The following is a 23,069-nucleotide window of genomic DNA, read 5'->3' as shown; positions in this document are numbered from 1 at the left end:
TGCCCGGACCGGATATTGAGTGGCGCCCCCCGCCTTTCCGCCTGCCGCTAGCAACGACAGGTTGAGGGGAACGTTTTGCAGTCGGGAAGGGACTGGGGGAGCGCTATTTAAAGGCAACTGCTTCCTGCCTTTTTTTGTCGCGACATTTTTGCACCACGCATTCTGAGAGAGAGAGACTTCTGGAGAGATTCAACGCTGTGTTGAGGAGTTTTGCGTACTGAGCAGTACTTTGCAGGTTCATTTTGATTTGACCTTCCTTGCATTGATTTAGAAGAGATTATGGGGGCTGCATTCTGAGCTCTTTCCCTCGGACCTCTCCATTGTTCTTTCCAGCAGAATTGATGTACAGGTCTCTCCAGGCCGAGATTCAAGGCTACAATGAGCAGGATGTGGATGGAGAGCAAGATCGACCCTCCCCTTTAAGAACTGGCCGGCGCCAGTGCGTCTGTGTTCCATTGCTGACTGACATCACATGAGCTTCGCCAGCGCTCTGAGGTAGCACCTCGCTCCTCGGCGTTAGCACCTTAAGAGAGGTGTGTAGAGCCTGATTTAGTGCTCCAATCACCCCCAGGGGCGATAGAAGCCAAGTTTGCAGTTAGAGGCTAAATTAGTGCCAGGTGCTAAATATTGCGCCCGGCCAATAATTGCGCCCCAAACGGGGCGATACCGAATTTCTTCCCCGTTGAGTCGTGCCTTGACAGCAATTCATAAAGTAGGGTGTCAAAATTTAGAAAAAAAGAGAAAGGGGCGAACTAAACCAAACCCAATAAAACCCAAAAGCAAAATCCCGCGGATGCTGGAAATCTGAAATAAAAACAGCAAATGTTGGAAATAACTACTATGAGCATGTGAACAAGCAGGACAAAGTCTGTAATCTTCTTTTATTTTCCTATAGGAATGTATGTCAGTAGCATGATACTCTGCCATGGGCAAATGCTTCAATGTGTCATGTGCAGTGCACAAATCATCTCATTCTTCAGTCTTTCCCCCACCCCCACCCCCACCAAGTTTTCAGGGAGAGAGAAGGAGAGACAGACAAGCACAATAACTCCAGGGCACAAACTCGTAAAGAAAAACTGGACTGAAAATCTTGTCACAGTAAAGACTGCCTGAAATCAACAGCTGCATCCAATAAATGTCCCATTGATGTGAAATCCCTGGCCACTCATTTTATTTGAAACCATAAGACCTTTTCCGTGAAATATGAACTTATGAGTTTAAACAATCACAAACACCGTGACCCTTGGAATGGTTAGCAGTTAAGTGATAGGCATGATGGGTGGAATAGGGTCATGGGAAAACCAGTGCTTTACAAAACAGTTCGATCCACTTATAAATTGCAAAATGCACTACTTAGCATTCATCGATAAAGAAAGATGCATTCAATTCCATATTCAGTCAGGTGAAATCCTCTTGCACTGGGACGCATTCTAATGTCACGGATCCCTGGGCACGTCGACATCAGTAAAATTGAAAGTGTAACTAGCTTCAAGCAAACAAACTTCAGTAACTATAGGGCAGATTCTCCAATTATAATTCACAGGGTTCAGATTTTTATCACTGCAAAATTGAGAGCACCACAAATCGGGCCGCTGACCTCCATGCTCAACTCTTCGATCCATGCTGAATTCATCGATCCACGCTCAACTCTTCGATCCACGCTGAATTAATCGATCCACGCTCAACTCTTCGATCCACGCTGAACTCTTTGATCCATGCTGAATTCATCGATCCACGCTCAACTCTTCGATCCACGCTGAACTCTTCGATCCACGCTGAATTCATCGAGCCACGCTGAACTCTTCGATCCACGCTGAATTCATCGATCCACGCTCAACTCTTTGATCCACGCTCAACTCTTCGATCCACGTTGAATTCATCGATCCACGCTCAACTCTTCGATCCACGCTGAACTCTTCGATCCATGCTCAATTCTTCGATCCACGCTCAACTCTTCGATCCACGCTGAATTCATCGATCCACGCTCAACTCTTCGATCCACGCTCAACTCTTCGATCCACGCTCAACTCTTCGATCCACGCTGAATTCATCGATCCACGCTCAACTCTTCGATCCATGCTGAATTCATCGATCCACGCTGAATTTTTTGATCCACGCTCAACTCTTCGATCCACGCTGAATTCCTCGATCCGCGCTCAACTCTTCGATCCACGCTGAACTCTTTGATCCACGTTGAATTAATCGATCCATGCTCAACTCTTCGATCCACGCTGAACTCTTCGATCCACGCTCAACTCTTCGAACCACGCTGAATTCTTCGATCCACGCTGAATTCTTCGATCCACGCACAACTCTTCGATCCACGCTCAACTCTTCGATCCACGCTCCTCTTGAATAAAACTCCATGCTAGGAGTCTGGCCTTGTAAAATTTACCCTTTATAACCATGGGGGGAGGGCGGGCGGCGGGGATTCCAAATGGTAAAAAGAGGCAGTAATAAATACACTGTTTAGCATGGCAATGTATCCTATAGACTGAAAGGTCTCAGGTTTAGTCCCCCTCTATGCTTTGGGCTGGCAGTATGTAAGCTGTGAATAGCTTCAATGCGCCTGTGCTAGACTGTGAAAATATAACAGGATCCCTGCTCCCGATCACTCTGATGACTCCTGCTGGAAGAGGCACGTGGACATCGGATGAAGGCAGGGCTGGGCTGGGCTGTCTGGCTCCTCAAGGTCTACTAACTCACTGACAACCATACTCTGTCCCCACACATGAAGAATGGGCACTTGGTGAGGTTGGGGAAGGCTACCAGCAACTGTGGAATGTTATGCCAGCATAAGTCATTGACTTCAGGGTAGGAGGAAATTGGCAAAAAAAAATGTTGTGGCGAGCACAGTGAGTGAATTGATGGCATCGAGTGATAGGTCATGACTCCACACTGAAATTTCCTTGAGTTGAATGATCTTATCTGACACCTGTCAACAGAAAGTAGGCCAGCTACTTCCCACTAACAAGGAACTGAAATTAGAGGGAGGTCAGCTCAGGTAGGCCTCGAACACCTTCTACTGCATGGTTACTGAATACCATTGATAGAGGCCTGGGAGCAAATTGTCTTCTGAGCCAGAGAATAGTGTAGCCCAGATCGTCCTGACAAAAATACAAAATAATTTAACAGAAAGTGACATCTAGCCTGGCTTCTAGGATTTGAACTACAGCAGTCTAAGTTTTGGCTACTGTAACTTTCAACCCAGCTTTATAGCATAACTGTAGAGGAGCACAACTGGCCAGTTTTCCAGAAAAATAACTGACCAAAAAGACAGGTTCCTGCAACAAAATGATTTGCTGGTGCTGTTTCTCCTACCTCTCTTTAAGGCGTTCTTCCCCATTCCATCCTTGTATGTGCTCAAGACATCCGTTAGCTCTCTCAGATTAATGTAGCCTGAGACATCATTATCCCATTTCTCAAACAGTGCATCCAGGATCAGCGCGTGCGTGGCTTCTAATGCGTCACGATTTGCCTGGAAACACAACCAAGGGTCATTCAAGGCGCAGTTCAAAAAGGAAAATACTTCTACAAAATGCTTTTTGCAACTGCCTTCCATCTCCCTGGTGTAAGAAAAGGGAGAAATCAGCCCACCACGAATGACTGTTCTGCAAGATGGTCAGACATCTGCTGAGGGCATCACAGAGCTTGGTACGAATGCCCTCCATGTTCGGCTTGCCAATGCTGACTGTCTCAGCAACAACAGCTTTCATTTATATAGCACCTTCAACCACAAAAAATGTCCCAAGTAACGTCCCAAAGCGCCTCACCTGGCATATCTGGGCTCCAGCCTATTTCCTCGGCCTTCCGCTGCAGTCCTGACAGATTTATGACAGGAGTGGATAAATCTGAAGGACAGATTTAAAGTGGAAATTCTGAAGGCCAGGATAAATCTTCATTTAGAAAGACATGGATTAATCAAGGATAGTCAGCACGGATTTGTTAAGGGAAGGTCGTGTCTGACAAACTTGATTGAATTTTTTGAGGAGGTATCAAGGAGGGTAGATGAGGGTAGTGCGTTTGATGTAGTGTATATGAACTTTAGCAAGGCTTTTGCTAAGGTTCCACATGGCAGGCTGGTCATGAAGTTAAAAGCCCATGGGATCCAGGGCAAAGTGTCAAGTTGGATTCAAAACTGGCTCGGAGACAGGAAGCAGAGGGTAATGGTTGATGGGTGTTTTTGTGACTGGAAGGCTGTTTCCAATGGGGTTCCGCAGGGCTCAGTACTAGGTCCCTTGCTTTTTGTGGTATATATCAATGATCTAGACTTGAATATAGGGGGTATGATTAAGAAGTTTGCAGATGATACTAAAATCGACTGTGTGGTTGATACTGAAGAAGGAAGCTGTAGACTGCAGGAAGATATCAATAAATTGGTCAGGTGGGCAGAACAGTGGCAAATGGAATTCAATCCGGAGAAATGTGAGGTAATGCATTTGGGGAGGGCTAACAAGGAAAGGGAATACACATTAAATGGTAGGACACTGAGTAGTGTAGAGGAACAAAGGGACCTTGGAGTGCATGTCCACAGATCCCTGATGGTAGCAGGCCAGGTAGATAAGGTGGTTAAGAAGGCATACGGAATGCTTGCCTTTATTAGCCGTGGCATAGAATACAAGAGCAGGGGGGGGTTATGCTTTAACTGTATAAAACACTAGTTAGGCCTCAGCTAGAGTACTGCGTGCAGTTCTGGTCACCACATTACAGGAAAGATGTGACTGCGCTAGAGAGGGTACAGAGGAGATTTACAAGGATGTTGCCGGGAGTAGAGAATCTTATGCTATGAGGAACAGAGGAGGCTGAGGGGAGACCTTATTGAGGTGTATAAAATTATGAGGGGCATAGATAAAGTGGATAGAAAGGACCTATTTCCCTTAGCAGAGAGGTCAAAAACCAGGGGGCACAGATTTAAAGTAATTGGTGGAAGGTTTAGAGGGGATTTGAGGGGAAATTTCTTCACCCAGAGGGTTGTGGGGGTCTAGAACTCACTGCCTGAAAGGGTGGTAGAGGTAGGAACCCTAACCACATTTAAAAAGTACTTGGATGTGCACTTGGGATGCTCTAACCTGCAGGGCTACGGACCAAGAGCTGGGAAGTGGGATTAGGCTGGATAGCTCTTTGTTGGCCGGCGCGGACACGATGGACCGAAATGGCCTCCTTCTGTGCTGTAACTTTCTATGATTCTATGAGTGCACCAGACAGCCTGTGCATTTCAGCTTTACTGTCTCGGCCAAGATGACCAAACATTTTGCCTTCACGGTCCACTTAGGTGTATACCATGGAGCCTCCAGGGCTACATATGAATCATAATCAATGTTCCCCTTATTTATTTAGATATATATATATCGTAACCTGCAGATAGTAACAGATCTAGGTGTTCTCATGTGGGATTTATTCAGCAATAAAGCACCATCATTTTCCAAACCTTCAGGTTTATGAACTTCCAACAGGATCAACTGGCAAGCAAGAAATATGAGCACCAATAGAACTGAGTTGGCTGGGCTTCATGGGCTGGATTGGCAAGGCTCGAGGGCCAGAAATGTCACACGGGCCAGTGTCTGGGCACATGGGCTGGTGTTTGAACATTTTCTGATCTAGGCTCACACATGAACAATGGCCACCGAAGCCAAATGCTGAAGGGAAGGAGATTTTTTTTTTAAAGTAAAGCATAAATATCAAACTGTAAAGAAGTCCATTACATGAATGGGTGCACAAAAATGATGTCAGTGTAAGGTGCTCATACGAATGGATTGGAACTCTGTTCACACGTTATAAACGGGAGAGAATTCATTTCTGGTGTTCAGTAATTATTGGCTTTCAGCCATGGTCTTTTACTTCTAATTAATAAAATGTCTGTGTTTATAAACTGAAACTACTAAAATCCCTTTACATATATATCCAAAACAGCTTTAGGAAACAATTCACTCAAGCAAGATTTTTTCTGTGTGTTATGTGTAGTGAAAACATAGGAACGTTTACAAAGGTGGATGTTACTGGAGGTTATTATGCAAACTACTGTAACTGCCATCAGTGTTACAAATCTGGACATCACAACTGCTTTACATAGGCCCAGAAATTCGGGTCCCAACGCGTGAGTACGGACGGAGTACTCACGCGTGGACCCGATGGAAGTGCCGGAATCTTGCATGCACTACGCATGCACGGGAAACCGGCACTTCCGATCCTCTGAACCAAGGGGTTCAGAGGTCGAACGTGTGCGCGCGGGAGTCTGCACGTGCGCGTTGAACTTCCTTTTTTTTTCCAGGTTTTAACGTGCGGGTAAGTCTGTACATTTTAGAAATGTAAAAAGCAGCCGTAAGGACTTCATTTTCAAAGGTAAGTGGTCAATTATTTAAAATTAAAACATTTTTTCCACAGGTTTTTTACTTTTAAATACTTTAAAGCAAGGTAAGTTTATTTTTAGCCCCTTTTTTTATAAAATTATTTTTTTCAAAAATTAAAATTTTTGTTTAAAAGTTATTTAATGTCATTTATAGTTTATTTACAAAGTGTGATTTAAAAAAAAATTATTTGAAGGTAAAGTACAGTTTTACAGCCTCAGCATTTATACGTTTTGACAGGTCTATCTGTCAAGACTTATGAATGGAGCATTCCCTGCTCCGATTGGCTGCCTGTTGCTCACATGATCCCAGGAAAAGCATCGCACTAACTACGCCCCTGGGACACGCCAGCATAGCGCGCCGGCCTCTGGGACAGGCCTCGGAGAGGAATTCCACACAGGCCAAGAGGTCAACTGCCGGTGCGCTAGGTAAGTGTAGGTCGGGGGCTTGCACCCGCGGGAAGCCCCCGACCCGAATTTCTGGGCCTTTGAGTCTAATGGACACCAGGAGTGATGGCAAGGCTGCAATCCAACCATAAGGTTCAGGGACTATCACAAAGCATACGAACAAAGCCGAAGCAGCTTTCAATTTTCATTTCAACCATAAGATTCAATTAGTTTTGAAATCACACTGTCTGTTTAAAAGAAAAAAAGGTTATGTTTCTGTATCTATATGCATTATACACTCCCCCTCCACTTTTAAAGGCACAGTCTTTCGGGGGTACAGTTTCATCGATAATGGCCACAAGCAATGGCTAACGTTTAAAGAATTAATACATAATTTACAACAAATATACATTCCATTAAGGCACAGAATCCCCACAGGAAAAGTGGTCCAACTGTGGCTAACAACAGAAGTTAAAGATAGTATTAGATCAAAGGAAGAGGCTTATAATGTTGCCAAAAAGAATAGCAAGCCTGAGGCTTGGGAGGATTTTAGAATTCAGCAAAGGAGGACCAAGAAATTGATAAAGAAAGGGAAAATAGAATATGAGAGTAAATTAGCAAGAGACATAAAAACAGACTGTAAAAGCTTCTATAGGTATGTAAAAAGGAAAAGATTAGCTAAAGTAAATGTGGGTCCCTTACAGACTGAGACAGGAGAAATTATAATGGGCAATAAGGAAATGGCAGAGAAATTAAACAAATACTTTGGCAGCGATTTTTTCAATGGAGGCGGGTTGGGTGTGGGTCAGGTGGTTTCCGGCTTCCAGTCCCGCCCCCAATTGCATCTGACCCACAGATGTGATTTTATGTTGATTGGCCTTGTTAAGCCTGCCCTGCGGGCTTGCCGGCCTATTAAGAGGAAGCTGGTCAGATGACGTAATTTGATGACGTGTCATCTGCTGGTTTCCTTAAAGGGACCACACACAATTTTTTTTGACAGTTGATTTCTCAGTGTTTGACAGCATTGAGGTGCTGCAAACACTGACAATCACTGCACAAAGGTGACTCTTGCAACCAGGCTCTCCAATGACTCCTTCCATAGGCTGGAATAGATGGCAGTTGCAGGAGAGGTGACAGAAGCGATCTGTCACTGGTGAGAGAGGTTCTCCCAATGAGCTGGCACTGGACATGGATTTAAAAACTTGTGTAACCCCTTCACGGTTCTCTAGATATATGTGAGATGTGGTCTCTGTTGTAGACAGTATTCTATAGTCCAGTAAGAAGATCACTACTACAATGGCTTAATTCTAATTATCTTACTTTATAGTTTTAACGTCAGACAGTATAAGAAGATTACGGGTCAATGACCTAAATTAGACATTTGCATACATTAGAATGAATCTAGACATAATAAACATACATTCTCCATTTATATGGATTCAAAGGAGAATCTGTCCCTGTGTCCAAATTCGAGTGCACTCTTTCGTTGGCGCGCTTAAGTTGGAGCTCATGGTATGTATAATGTCTGCAAGACTTACGACTCCGAACCCCTTCGTTGAATTCTCTTCACGATCACTGGATCCCACTTTGAGTTCTGGATGCAGAGCTACTAATACGAAGGGCGGCAGCCGAGTTTGGAAACCCGGGATGGGATGTGGCAGCCATTTGCCTCCTGAGCCCTCTTTTCAGAGCTCCTGCCCTCTTTTCTTCCAGTCGCTCCCTTTTCCCGCTCGAAAAACCCCGACTCCACCCCTTCCTCCTGGGGTTTCTGCCTGGAGACTGCGCAACCTCACTGTCTGCAACAGTCGATACAAAGACTTTCTGGCGTGTTACAGAACATCAGTGGAAGAAGTTAGAGTGCGCACTCAGATATTAATGAGCCCGCGGTCTCCCCCAGTCAAACCTCGCACTACAGGATGGAGCTTGTTGACAGTTGATGGTCGATCCGACTCCCGCTCCCGAGCTCGCCAACTGTCACTCCCGCTCTCACCAACTGTCACTCCCGCGCTCGCCAACTGTCACTCCCGCGCTCGCCAACTGTCACTCCCGCGCTCGCCAACTGTTGACACTGGTGCAGAACCACGGAAAGCACACTCCCAGCCACACCATGTCCCCAAAGTTCCCACCGCACCTCCACACGGGCAACCCCAACCCAGGGATCCACAACAATGACAACACAGTGTCCAAGCCAAAGACCGACAACCATACCCAGCGCACACAACATTCCCAGTGGGTATTACACTTGTAACCTAAAGAAATGTGTAAATGTATTAAAAATGCATTTCCCAACATTTTCTTACCTCTGAGACTCATCATGTGCAACATTGGATCCTTCACACCACTTCTGAAGCTGTCATCAATCCAGAAACATTACAGCAGACTCACAACACGCCACACTTACCTGGCGTGATGTCCGGATGTCGGGAAACCCGAGCCAGAAGCGGCAACATTCAAAAATAGCCTGTCAACTACTAGCAACTATCTGTTAATAGGCAGGTAATTGCTTTTAATGCTCTTCCTGCCACTAGGTGTCGAGTCCATGCGCAAATCGGGGACCCAACACTTGGGAAAATTGTTTGGAGGCGGGTTGACGGCAGGATCGCAACCCGCCGTCAATCAAAACGATTTTAACCTTTGACCCGCTTTCAAACCCGCCCTCTGAATGCCGGCAAAATCCAGTCCTTTCTGTCTGTCTTCACGGAAGTAGACGCAAAAAACTTCCCGGAAATAGTGGATAAGCAAGAGTCTAGCGAGAATGAGGGACTGAAAGAAATTAGTATTAGTAAAAAAAAGTACTGGAGAAATTAATCGGACTGAAAGCCGATAAATCTCCTGGACCTGATGGCCTGCATCCTAGGGTTTCGAAAGAGGTGGCTATAGAGATAGTGGATGCATTGGTTGTCATCTTCCAAAATTCCATAGATTCTAGAACGGTTCCCGCAGATTGGAAGGTAGCAAATGTAACCCCGCTATTTAAGAAAGGAGGGAGAGAGAAAACGGGGAACTACAGACCAGTTAGCCTGACATCAGTAGTAGAGAAAATGCTAGAATCTATTATTAAGTACGTGGTAACAGGGCACTTAGAAAATAATATTAGGATTGGGCAGAGTCAACATGGATTTATGAAAGGAAATCGTGTTTGACAAATCTGTTAAGAGTTTTTTTAAGTTGTAACTAGCAGAATAGATAAGGGGGAACCAGTGGATGTGGTTATTTGGATTTTCAGAAGGCATTCGATAAGGTGCCACACAAGAGGTTATTAAACAAAATTAGGGCTCACGGGATTGGCCGTAATATACTAGCATGGATTGAGGATTGGTTAATGGACAGAAAACAGAGAGTAGGAATAAACAGGTCATTTTCGGGTTGGCAGGCTGTTACTAGTGGGGTACTGCAATGATCAGTGCTTAGGCCTCAGCTATTCACAATCTACATCAATGATTTCGATGAGGAGACCAAATGTAATATATCCAAGTTTGCTGATGATACAAAGCTGGATGGGAATGTAAGGAGGATGCAAGGAGGCTTCAAGAGGATATAGACAGGCTAAGTGGCGATGAGGCAGAAGATCAGCCATGAACTTATTGAATGGCGGAGCAGGCTCAAAGGGCCAAATGGCCTGCTCCTGCTCCTATTTCTTATGTTCTAGCACCTTGTCCAAGTGTCCATCCTTTATATGTGAGTCTAGACAGTGTCTGCGGGCTATTTGACAGCGGGACCACATTAGATCCTGTCCTCATCCAATGTGCGCATTTTCCAGTAGAAGTCACAGAACAGTGATTAGGAGTGTGAATCCCAGCTGAGTTTTTCTCTTCCTGGTCCAGGGATGTTACAGTTAATTGTAGCATTCCTACTGCTGTCCTGGCTGAGATTAGTTAACTCAATGTGGACTGGGGATCTGGGGACCTTCTTGATCTTTGTGGCAGTATTGCTAATGTGGGAGATTTTTTTTAAATCACACAGGGAAGGGGTTAACTATTTTTGGCCAAGCTGATTTTTGGGCCTACTGTTTGGGCCCACAGAGGCTTTCAGTTTGGATGTTAACTGTACCTGAATGATTTCCCTTAAAGTGTGAAGATAACAATCGTGCTCCCATTACTGCAAGTTTATTAGGAAACAATCTGCAGTTGATTACTGGGAAAGTATGATTCCTGAATACTATACCCTGTACAACAGCTTTTGTAATCTATGGCACTTCTTTTATGGCTTTGCCCATCACTGTCCCAGTGCATGTTTAGAAGAAATAAATTCATTTTTGATGAATGACTGTTTCTTAGGGCAGAGTTAAACTCACATAATCTCAATGTTTCTTTTTAACATCCTAATATGATTCTCAGAATGACCCTAACTTGAAAACAAACTTTTTTAGTTGGCTTTATTACTGAGCTATAGCAACGTGCACTTATTGCATTTGTTTACAACTGGGTTCAAGTTTGTTTAAGTGTGTAGACCGCTATTAAAATGAAGCCCGTGCTTCTCGCCATGCCTGCACAGTTAGCTAAAAAGTAATCAACGCTAAAAGTAAAGGGAACACAACAAATGTGGCATTTTTAAAATTCAGCAATGTTATGGTTTTGCAGTTTTTCAATGCATAGGATTGTTTTGGGAAGTGCTTGAAGATCAAATATAGAAAATTTCAGGTTTATGTAGTTAAGCATGTCCCATAAGAGCCAAATCTATAGGTACCGAGTGCTACAGACTGCCACAGGCCATAAATAGCGCAACTCAAAAATACCCAGATACATGAGCTAATCAAATATCTCGACTTCCAAAATAATTGTACACTTGACAAAAAAAATCATTTAAATCTAAGCCCATACCTACAGCTCAAACAACTCAAACAATGGAACATTACCTAATAAAGTGAGTGTAGGGTGGAGGGGTGGGAAGGATACAAGTAACTCAGCAGGTTGTTAAGCCACACAGACTGGATTGTAACAGAGCATGTTCAAAATCTTAACAATTATTTTTTAAATTTCAGAAGCGTACACACTACCATGGGGGTGATTTTGCCAATGGGAAGCTTTTGGAGGCGGGACTCCCACTTGTCGGGTTTCAGTCCCGCCTCCATCAACTTCTGGCCAACCCACGCTATTTTCCCTTGATTGACCTTGTTAAGCCCGCCCAGTGGGCTTAGCAGGCCAATTAAGGGGAAGCCGGTTGCAGAGAACGCCAACGTATGATGTTTCATCTGTCAAAAAATTTTGACAAATGAATTGTCATCATTTGACAGCTCTGTGAAGCTGCCAAACAGAGACGTAATCCCTTCCCTCCTCCAAGGAGACGGGACCCGGCGTGGGACAGCTACCCGCCTCCTGGCAAGATGGCATGGAGGCGGGTTGGGCACCCATCCCCAAATTCTGACATTTTCCCGGCAGTCCCGCCTCCATACCCGCCTTCCCAGGGCTGGCAAGATCACGCCCCATGTTTATAAAAATTGCTGACTTTGTGAAGTTGAAGCCTTTCATGTAGCCTCTGGTTCTGTTAGCACTGATTTAAATTGACCACATTACACTCCACTGGCTGTTGTTATGCAGCTTTGGCATTCTGAAGGCTTTCCTCTGGATTTGTGCAATCTGTTATATAACATGCATCATTTCAGCACAACCTTCGGCAATGTCAAGGTGTGCAATGTTTTCTACTATAGATGAGGATCAAATTAGAGTAAGTGTGACCATTTTATTGCCTGGGAGAGAAAATGATTCTGGCTTAGGGTTACCAGCCCTCCAGGATTGAGCTGGAGTCTCCAGGAATTGAAGATTAATCTTCAGGACACTGCTGCGAGCAACCAGGGAGAATTATTTTCTTTTTTTCTTTTCTTTTTACATTTTCGTTTACTAGTTATAAAAATATTGGAAATGGGGAAAAGAAAGGTTGTTTTGACTGAGAGTTAAGAATCGTTCAATCAAACGAAGTCTACGTTCATTTCCCAACTGGCGGGGGAAGGCGGTGGGCTGTGAAGATGGACGTGTTGGGCAACCAATGGCGGGAGCGTGGAGGTTGGGCGGTTGGGGGCAGGAGGTCATGTGATGAAACCTCCAAGAATACATCCAATCAGAGTTGGCAACACTATGCTGACCCAGCAACTTAGAATTGTGTTTGAATAGCTAAGCTCTTACCTAAACCATTTTCTGATGAATAAAACCACAGCAAAGATGTGATTTTACTGGAGAGGGTCCGGAGGAGATTTACGAGGATGTTGCCAGGACTGGAGAATTTTAGCTATGAGGAAAGATTGGATAGACTGTGGTTGTTTTCTTTGGGACAGAGGAAGCTGAGGGAAGACTTGATTGGGGTATATAAAATTATGAAGAGTCTAGATAGAAAGGACCTATTTCCCTTAGCAGAGATGTCAATAACCAGGGGGCATAGGTTTAAAGTAATTGGTAGAAGGATTAGAGGGGTGTTGAAGAGAACTTTTTTCGCCCAGAGGGTGGTGGGGGTCTGGAACTCACTTAATAAAAGGGTGATAGAGGCAGAAACCCTCATCACATTTAAGAATTACTTGGATCTACACGTGAAGTGCTGTAACCTGCAGGGCTGCGGACCACAAGCTGGAAAGTGGGATTAGGCTGGAGAGCTCTTTTTCGGCCCACAACGGAACGAATGGTCTCCTTCTGTGCCATAAATTTCTATAATTCTATGATTTTCTGGATATATTTTGGTGCAAGCACCGATCAGAAAGTTGCAGTTTACATAGAACAGAAGCTGGCAGTGTGTTGATAGGCTGTGACATGTAACTCAATTGGGAGGTTCTGCTGAAGGCCCAGACTCTTCTCGTTGAGTAGGTTATTTTAAACACACTCAGCTGAGTCAAGCAGATTCACGTGACAGCCCGTCTATTCACTTCAATGCATCATCGTTACAAAATCAGCTTTTATCTCAGATTCCCTCAGTATCAGAATTAGTTTCAAAGCTTTTTAAAATTTAGATTTACCCTGAGTTGTTCAGTTTCAGGTTTCTGAGCACAAATGTTATACCTCACAAAACTGAAAATGGGCCACAGAAAGTTGTTTAGGGAACAGGAATCTACAGCTTTTTCTTTCATTCTTGGTATGTGGGAGTCGCTGGCAAGGCCAGCATTTATCGGCCATTCCTATTTGCTCAAAGAAGGTGATGGTAACTGGGTGGCTTGGTAGAACACTTCAGAGGGCAGTTAAGAATCAACCACGTTGGTGTGGGACTGAAGTGACATATAGACAAGACCAGGTAAGGAAGGCAATTTTCTCCGTATTTGAAAAGGGTGCCACAGGTTCTGAATTAAGGTTGGATTCCTCTCTCCATGCCTATCTCTGGTCAGTGCACTAATGCAATATAAAATAGCCATTTCCTGTCATAGCATGGATAGCGCTGGGGTACAAGATGGAAAAGAAAAAATAAGGCCAGTGACATTGTATTGAGGCCTTCTTCAGGTGGAATGATGAAAGACTAGAAAAGGAAAATTAAGTGAAATAATTAACAAATCATTGGGTAATCATAGGAGTAGGTGAAAAGATTAGGATATAAAAGAGGCAATATCTGAAACAGAATAAATAAGGAATATTTAAAAATATCAAGGGCGCAATCTCGCCAGCCCTGGGGAGGCGGGTATGGAGGCGGGACTGCCGGGAAAATGGCAGAATCTGGGGGCAGGTGCCCAACCCGCCTCCGTGCCATCTTGCCAGGAGGTGGGTAGCCGACCCACGCCGGGTCCCGTCTCCTTGGAGGCGGGAAGGGGATTAGTGCCACTTATCTGCCTGTTAACATGTAGTTAACAGGCAGACAAGAGGATTATCCCCATTTTACCCACACAAGTGCGGGCTTCCTGAAGGCTCCGAACCCCGCCAGGGTCATCGAGGTGAGCAGTGGGTCTGCGGGGAGTCTGCGGGGTGCAAAAGTGCGCTGTGAAGGTAAGTGATGGGTGCAAGTGTGGAGAGGTGAATATGTGAGGTAAGTGGAAAGTGTTAGTAAAAGTTTACTTACCGTTGTTTCTACCTGCAGGCTTCAAGAGTTTGGTATGCGGAGAGTCTCGCACCTCCGCGGCAGAGATGACAGATGGCCGCTGCATTCTCCAACGCAGCAACCATCTAATTTCTGCTAAATAAAGAGGTTTGATGAGGTCTTGAATTCAAGAACTCATCAAACTACAGAGAATGTCAGTGTTTGACAGCTTCACAGAGCTGTCAAACGATAACAATTCATCTTTGACAGATGAACCGTCATACATTGACGTTCTCTGTAACCGGCTTTCCCTGAATTGGCCTGCTAAGCCCGCTGGGCGGGCTTAACAAGGTCAATCAAGGGAAAATAGTATGGATTGGCCAGAAGTTGATGGAGGCGGGACTGAAACCCGACAAGTGGGAGACCCGCCTCCAAAAGCTCCCCATTGGCAAAATCCAGCCCAAGGTGATGGAAGAAGTGACAAGAACAGGTAGAGGAGAATACAACCAGAAAGCTATTGGTATGACATGGAAAGGAAGAGGAGAATGGAAGAGGAGGCAACTACATCTATCTATATTAATAATTATACACACATTCAGGTTGAAATCAGTGTCACATCTACATTACCAGAGGCAGAATCAGGAGGAACCCTTTGTGACTTGCCTGAGTTATTCTGTCCATCTTCTCCTCTTTCGTCTCGCTATATCCGTCATGAATATAGTTGATAAGGCCTTCTATCGTTGTATGCTCAGTAGTGCTTCCCACAAATGTCTCCATCAACTGGACAAACTGCCGGTTGTTTATAGAATCTTTGATAAAGGGACTTGTAATCAGAGAATGACCACGTGACTGGATGTCTGATATAATGGCTGTCAAACCTGTACAAAGACAAGGGAAAAAAAGGCTCCATTTATTTGGAAGCAGTTCAATCCCTCTGTCTGAGTAGTGTTTTCTCACAGATGATATGTTTTACTGTTTAAATTCTTCTAGTTTTGCTACATAAAAGGAAGGTCTTTTTGTACTTTGAGCTACTCTATATGGAATGTAGTGTGGTTATGATCTTAATAAGAAGGCTGAAGAACAGATCAATTAGACGTGTAAGCTAAAGCAATTGTATACAAATAAATCATTTACTTATATTTGTTAAATGTTTTTACCTAACAGGTTCTACCACATACATTATCCCAATGGCTCAGAGTTCACGGGTCACAGCTACCATCCCTAGTGTGCACTGAGTTAGCTGATCACAGCCAGAGAAGAGGAGAACATTGGCAAGAGAAAAAACGGTGCTAGAACAATCCCGACTGCAAATTTTACAGTTGTACAAGGTATCATAAGTCATCGAATTTAAAGCACAAGAAGAGGACTTGTGGTCCATTGTGCCGATGCTGGCCCTGTGAAAGAGCTTCTTCTTCTTAGGCAGTTCCTCGGAACCGAGGATGACTTGCTTCCACACTAAAAATGAGTTCTCAGGTGACTGATGAGTCCAATGCGGGACCTACAGTGTCTGTCGCAGGTGGGGCAGACGGTGGTTGAAGGGGCGGGTGGGTGGGGTGCTTGGGTTGACTTGCGCTCCTTCCGCTGTTTGCGCTCGGCTTCCGCTTGCTCCCGGCGAAGACTCAAGGTGTTCAGCGCCTTCCCGGATGCTTCTCCTCCACTTTGTGCGGTCTTGGGCCAGGGATTCCCAGGGGTCGGTGGGGATGTTGCACTTTTTCAAGGAGGCTTTGAGGGTGTCCTTGAAGCGTTTCCTCTGCCCACCTGGGGCTCTCTTGCCGTGTCGGAGCTCCGAGTAGAGCGCTTGTTTTGGGAGTCTCGTATCGGGCATGCGGACGATGTGGCCCGTCCATCGGAGCTGATCGAGCGTGGTCAAAGCTTCGATGCTGGGGATGTTGGCCTGAGCGAGAACACTGACGTTGGTGCGCCTATGAAAGAGCTATCCATTTAGTCGCATTCTGCTCCTTTTATTACCAATGTAGGCAAATTAAATGGCATGCAGGTGTAAATCTTCAGCTTTGTGCATCTCCTGTTAAGGGCCTGCCCAAGTAAAACCATCATTTCTGATTTGAGGGCCCAACATACATAACTGGGTGCTTCAGTGAGTTAAGCACCGGTCCTCTTATTTCAGTGGCCTGTGTTTGGATCCAGCCCAAAGTAACGAAATGAAATTCTTCTCTCTCTACCATTCTATGGACCCTAAGTCCACAGCTGGCATAATGAATCAGAAAACCTACCCTTAGGTAATAGACGTGAAAAGAACTGTTCCCTTTCTCGGCACTAACATCCCTCACACTTTGTTGAATACAAAGAACTGATCCCATAAAGGTAGAAAAAAAGATGATAATATTTAATGTCTAGACCTAGTTTTATTACTATTGATTTCTATGCATCCTTATTGTTTTTCAAGTTTTGTGTAGAACCTATAAAATGGACACGATTGTAGGGAGTACCTGGAAATTTAGCTGTTGTTGCATTCTGCTCATCAAAAATGATACTGTGAGCAAGTTCATTAGGAAGAATTCCATCTGCAAGTAAATGTAGATTAAAATGCACAATTATATTGGTACAATAGTTTTTAAAAAAAATTCTAGATCAACAACTCACAATGGGCCAGGATTGAATGTGAAATTTAAATTAAAAAAAAAATCCTGAGAGCACTCTTATCTCTCATTTAACAACAGCTTATGTAAAAAAAATCTCAAAGTATTTCATAAATGGAAATAGGGGAACAGAGCCTGAGCCATGAAGGGAGAGTTTAGAGGCTGAGCAAAAGTTTGGTTGAAAAATGGGTTTTGAGTTGCGAAGAATTATTATGAATGAGTGTTTAACTTGCTGGATAGCTAGATAGGAGCACGTCTAGCGCGGCCAGTACAAGTTGGCTTTTAAAGGTTGAGAGAGGAGTGGAGAAACATGGGGATTTAATGAGAAAGTTTCAGAGAGTAAGGCTGAGGCAACTGAAGGTTTGCCATCAATGGTGGGGTAAAGGGAGGGGTGATGGGAGTGGCGGAGAATACTCAATCTTCAATCTAAACATTGCATTTTTATTGCCAAAATGCTGCCCCCTTTTTCATGTGAATTTTCAGTGAATGATACCATAGGTGGAGCAAATAAGGCAAGACTCCTATCTGGCTTTGTTTCAGGTTTCCAACATTTTTTCAGTTTTTGTTCATAAGAAAACAGAATACATCTTATAGCGCTTTCTCTATTTATCCTTCAACCAGTATCACTAAAACAGATCATCTGGCGACTATCACATTGGGGGGATTTTAACCTAAAAACAGGCGGTTGGGGTTGGGTGGGAAATTAAAGGGTTAAAAGTCTGAAGTAAGGCAAGGACTGATGGATCCAGGAGGTAAGTGCCTTTACACTTACCTCCTGGATCCACGTCCCTGCCTAATCCACCCTCTGCGATCAGAGACCTCCCCCACCCAGGCCGCCGATCCTCCGACAGGCCTCCCCGCCCCCCCCCCGCCCCCGGGCCTCCGATCCTTCCATGCTCTTCTGGCCCCCCGATCCGCCGTTCCTGGCCTTCCGATGCTCACCCACACCCCCACCCCCTCCATCCCTCCGGCCCTCCGATTGGTCCCGACTCTGCCCCACTGCTCCTCCAGCCCCCCCGATTGGTCCTAACCCCACCCCCCTGCTCCTCCAGCCCTCCTCGAGCTGCTCCTCCCCCACTGACCAGCCCCCGGCCCCCCACGCGATCCCTACCTCCCGTCTCGCTGCAGCCTAATGCCGCAGGCACACCCACCCGTAGCCAGCCAGCCCAACCTCTCAATCTGGGTGGCTGGGGCGGGTAGGCCTGCGGCATTAGGCTGCAGCGAGACGGGAGGGAGGGATTGCGTGGGGGCCGGGGGCTGTAAAGTGCTTCCGGTCGCCTGTCACTTTAATTCACCGCCCCATTCCCACTCTGACCTCTCTGTCCGCGGCCTCTTGCATTGTTCCAATGAAGCTCAACGTAAGCTCGAGGAACAGCACCTCATCTTTCAATTAGGCACTTTACAGCCTTCTGGACTCAACATAGAGTTCAACAATTTCAGACCATAACCTCGGCCCCTATTTTTTCACATGGCAGCTGTTGATGTTTCTGCCATTCCCAGTTACACTTCTTCTAGACTCATCTTTTGTTTCTTTATTTGTCCCATTACCATCTCCTTTTGCTTTGTACTCATACCTTTTGCCATTTAATCTCTCCTGCCTTCCACCCTATCACAGACCTTCCCTTTTGTTCTTTCCTCCCCTCCCCCCTTTCCCTGCCCCTGCACGTGCTTAAAATCTGTTACATCTCTAACTTTTTCCATTTCTGATAAAAGGTCATCGACCTGAAACGTTAACTCTGTTTCTCTCTCCACAGATGCTGCCTGACCTGCTGAGTATTTCCAGCATTTTCTGTTTTTATTTTTATTACAAGAGGGTTAGAGTATAAGAGTGAGGAAGTCTTACTACAATTGTACAGGGCCTTGGTGAGACCGCACCTGGAGTACTGGGCACAGTTTTGGTCTCCTTATCTGAGGAAGGACATGCTTGCCTTAGAGGCGGTGCAACAAAGGTTCACTGGATTGATCCCTAGGTTGAGAGGGTTGTCCTATGAGGAGAGTTTGAGTAGATTGGGTCTATACGCTCTGGAGTTTAGAAGAATGAGAGGTGATCTCATTGAAACATTTAAGATTCTGAGGGGGATTGACAGGGTAGATGCTGAGAGGTTGTTTCCCCTGGCTGGAGAGTCTAGAACTAGGGGGCACAGTCTAGTCTCAGGATAAGGGGTCGGCCATTTAAGACTGAGATGAGGAGGAATTTTTTCACTCAGAGGGTTGTGAATCTTTGGAATTCTCTACCCCAGAGGGCTGTGAATGCTGAGCCATTGAGTGTATTCAAGGCTGAGATCGATAGATTTTTGGACTCTGGGGGAATCAAGGGATATGGAGATCGGGCAGGAAAGTGGAGTTGAGGTCGATGATCAGCCATGATCTTACTGAATTGGCAGAGCAGGCTCGAGGGGCTGTATGGCCGACCCTTGCTCCTAATTCTTACAATCTTAAGTTCTTAAATTTAGCTCTGAGGTGTATTTCAGGAACAAAATGCTTTTGGCATTTGGGTAGTTTTAATATTACATCAATATTACACCTTCTCAAGGGCAATTAGGGATGGGCAATAAATGCTAGCCTTGCCAGCGACGCCCACATCCCATAAACGAATAAAAAAAAGTCATCTCAGTTGTACTCTAATTTCTCTCTGCCTTTCACTTTCAATTATTTTCTGACACTGCAGTTTTCTTTGTTCTGATTCTGTGCTACAGTCTTGACTTTAAGTCCTCACTCCCCTTGTTGCACACTTCCTGCTCTACCTCCAGCTACCGTCTCAATTTTCTTTTGCTCATCCTTACCTAGACTGACATTTCCTGTTAAACTGAATCGGGCCAACTTTTTTACTGCAACCTTTCCACCTTGCTCCACATGAACTTCTTCCTCTCCTTCAAACGGTGTCTGGTCAGCCAATCCAGCTTGCTCCTGGCCAGCTGTTACCTGATTTGCTGGTTCTTGAGCTCTGGCATACCCTTTCCCAAAGTCAATAATAAAGTCAGCGGGTTCCATTTCATCCAGCTCAATTACAGGCCCTAGTGAAATAGCAAACACACAAAATTTAAACAGTTGGCACTGTAACAATATCAAGTTTTGCACATTTATTGTACATATTATTTAATTTTTTATTGGTTGTGTGTTTCCCATATTTCACTGACTACTTCTTTGAAAGCTAAATTTAAATATGAGAATTGAATCATTATTCACTTCATTATTAGCACTAATATAAGACCAGAAAGTTCACTTGCTGCATTCTTTTAAAATTAGAATTCTGACCCACAAAACAGTCTACTATATGGTAAGCATACAGAACTGGAACAGTAATAAATGTGAGTGCTTCGTAGGACTGTCACAAATTCAGTTAGTCAATCATTTGTCAGAGCATATGGTTTCAAATGGAATTGTGCTATGGCAGTATTTATCTTGTCTGGAACCCTGAATTTTAATCTCAGCTATCAGCTAATAAAGATCAACTAGGGTAATTTTGAATATTACTTAGTTGTTAAAAAAAAGTATTGCAAAATCTAATGTATCCGGTATTCCAACTGCCAAAGTATGTTCAGAGGAAGTCCTAAGACTTTTTAATTAACTCTTTTGAGTTCACATCACATTTTGAGCTTTCAAAACATTACATAGAATTACATAGAATGTACAGCACAGAAACAGGCCATTCAGCCCAGCTAGTGTTTATGCTCAACACGAGCCCTGACATAAATCGTGCCATTCATGTAGAAAGGACTTATGAAATATACTGGGCAGCCTGCTGATGGCGCTGTCCAGGGAGAGTATAAATACTCGTGCACGGGCCCAGCTTGCTCAGGGACATTTTGTAAGCAGGAACTAGTGAAGGATAACTCGACTTCCATGTTGTGAAACAGTCGATTAAAGCCTTGTTTAATACTCTGATCAAGTGCCTAGTAGTTTTCTTACGTCAAGCCTTATCCCACCCTACCTGATGTAATCCTATCAACATAACCTTCTGTTCCTTTCTCCATCATGTACTATTGATGCATCTATGCTATTTGCCTCAACTACTCCTCGTGGTAGTGACTGCCACATTTTTACACACTATCTGGGTAAAGAAGTTTCTCTTAAATTCCCTATTGGAGTTATTAGTGACTATCTTATAGATATCCTAGTATTGGTCTCCTCCACAAATGGAAACATCTTCTCTACATCTACCCAACCAAACCCTTTCATAATCATAAAGACTTCTTTCTCTATTATATGATTCATATAAATGACACCCTCTAAAATGTTAATAATTGACCTTACAAAAAATCAGATATAAACAGAACTAAATTCACAGGTTTGTTGAAAGAAAGGAATTACATTCTTGAATTTGCTGCAGAAATTCTACCACAGCCTGCAAGAGACTCTGAGAATTTATTTCTGTTTTTGATTCTTTTCCTAAATACACTTTGTCAAAATAACAGGACAAGGCATCTGATTACAGGGAGTTGACTGTCAGACTGCTGAGCCTTTAAGTAGCAAACAACTCAACAGTTACTAGACTTTGTAGTTTTTTTTTAACATTTTATAGAAGGCTAGTAAAATTCTACTGGTTACATCACTCCCGACCAATTGAGAGATTCTGTTTGCTTTTGAAGCAGAAGCTTTGTTCTAAAGAGCTAAGATTATAGTGGCTGCAAATTCCATAGATTAATTAGACCAACATTCAGCATACTGAATAAAGAGATTTTGAATTTTTTAATGGTAGGATTGAAAGTACCTTTAATAGAAAAACTTTTATAGAACGATTTGACCATGGGGGGTGGGGGAGGTGGTGAACAATTAAGATGATGATTATTCTAAATAGCTAAATTCAATAGTATCTGCAGAACCACAAAACAGTGAATGCTTCAATGCCTGGACTCCAGATTCGGTGATCAGCCTATACATATGATTATAATCTCCTGCAGTATTGATGCTTTATCACCAGGTACAGGAAACTCTTTATTATCCGGCACCGACGGGACCGGCGTGGTGCCAGTTTATCAAAAAGTCCCGATTACAGAGAGGTATAGTTAAAAGGTATGAGAGCTCCGTACACAGCAACAAATCCAGGCTTCCCTGTTGCTTAGCAACATGTGCAGGAACTCCGGCCACAGACCAAGCATCCCTGTTGCTTAGCAACAGTGCAGGAACCCCAGTTACACAGCCACAGATCCAGGAACTGCCACTAATATGAAGTAAAACTTAGCTGAACCTACTCCTGCATTTTGCCGGTTAACAGAGATTTCCGGTTATTTAGGTGCCGGTACATCAAGAGTTTCCTGTATCAGTAATGTATTTAGCAAGTACTACAGTGTATCATATGTATAAAGTGTATGCGACACTCAAAAAAAATGATTCCTTAGTTCAGTGTTGAAATCTGGACACTTTTTCTAACAGTACTGGGAAAAGGAACTATTATCAGGTATCCAGAATCTCCCGCACTGCAGTAACCGGTTCACTGTTGTTTACCCCCCACTTAGTTCTCTTTTCGTTAGTACTCACATTCTCGTGGGTTGTGGAATTTAGCTTTATTGATGTCTGAATGACGATCATAGAACTGTTCAAATAAACGGATAACCCTGTGCCTATTCAGAAGTCCTGCCTGCAGAGAAGAAAGATGTTGAGAAAAATGTCATTTCATTTTTTTGCCATGCAAAATATTTTATATTACATAATTTAAAGTATTGCGATATTAAAATGTTATCATTGCTGGATTTTTCTTTTTTTACCTCAGCACTAATCAGTAATGGTTATCTACCACAGGTAGAAACATTTCGTTAAGTCAGGATTACAGTGACCTGACAGCAGACATGTTGGGTTCGATTTTCCAAGCCCCGAGGAGGCGG

The 23,069-nt window shown here is 44.1% G+C and overlaps 1 protein-coding gene across 1 annotated transcript in view; it reads right to left on the bottom strand.

The window, feature by feature from the left end:
* Nucleotides 1–23,069, bottom strand: part of LOC147102483 (EF-hand calcium-binding domain-containing protein 5-like) — a 197,148-nt gene that overhangs the window by 74,598 nt on the left and 99,481 nt on the right. Inside the window, exons 7-11 of the mRNA XM_085965119.1 lie at nucleotides 22,726–22,825; nucleotides 20,031–20,261; nucleotides 17,098–17,172; nucleotides 15,314–15,528; nucleotides 3,322–3,478 (exon numbers count right to left, since the gene is read on the bottom strand). Of these exons, the coding sequence (XP_085821245.1) occupies nucleotides 3,322–3,478; nucleotides 15,314–15,528; nucleotides 17,098–17,172; nucleotides 20,031–20,261; nucleotides 22,726–22,825 (778 nt within the window). The remainder of the gene's footprint in view (nucleotides 1–3,321; nucleotides 3,479–15,313; nucleotides 15,529–17,097; nucleotides 17,173–20,030; nucleotides 20,262–22,725; nucleotides 22,826–23,069) is intronic.

The sequence above is a fragment of the Somniosus microcephalus genome, chromosome 22, assembly GCF_052327205.1.
Source record: "Somniosus microcephalus isolate GS21.2 chromosome 22, FLI_Smic_1.0, whole genome shotgun sequence".
In the NCBI taxonomy this organism is placed as follows: domain Eukaryota; kingdom Metazoa; phylum Chordata; class Chondrichthyes; order Squaliformes; family Somniosidae; genus Somniosus; species Somniosus microcephalus.
The sequence above is the reverse complement of the archived record's forward strand: the minus strand, read 5'-3'. Positions and strand labels throughout refer to the sequence as shown.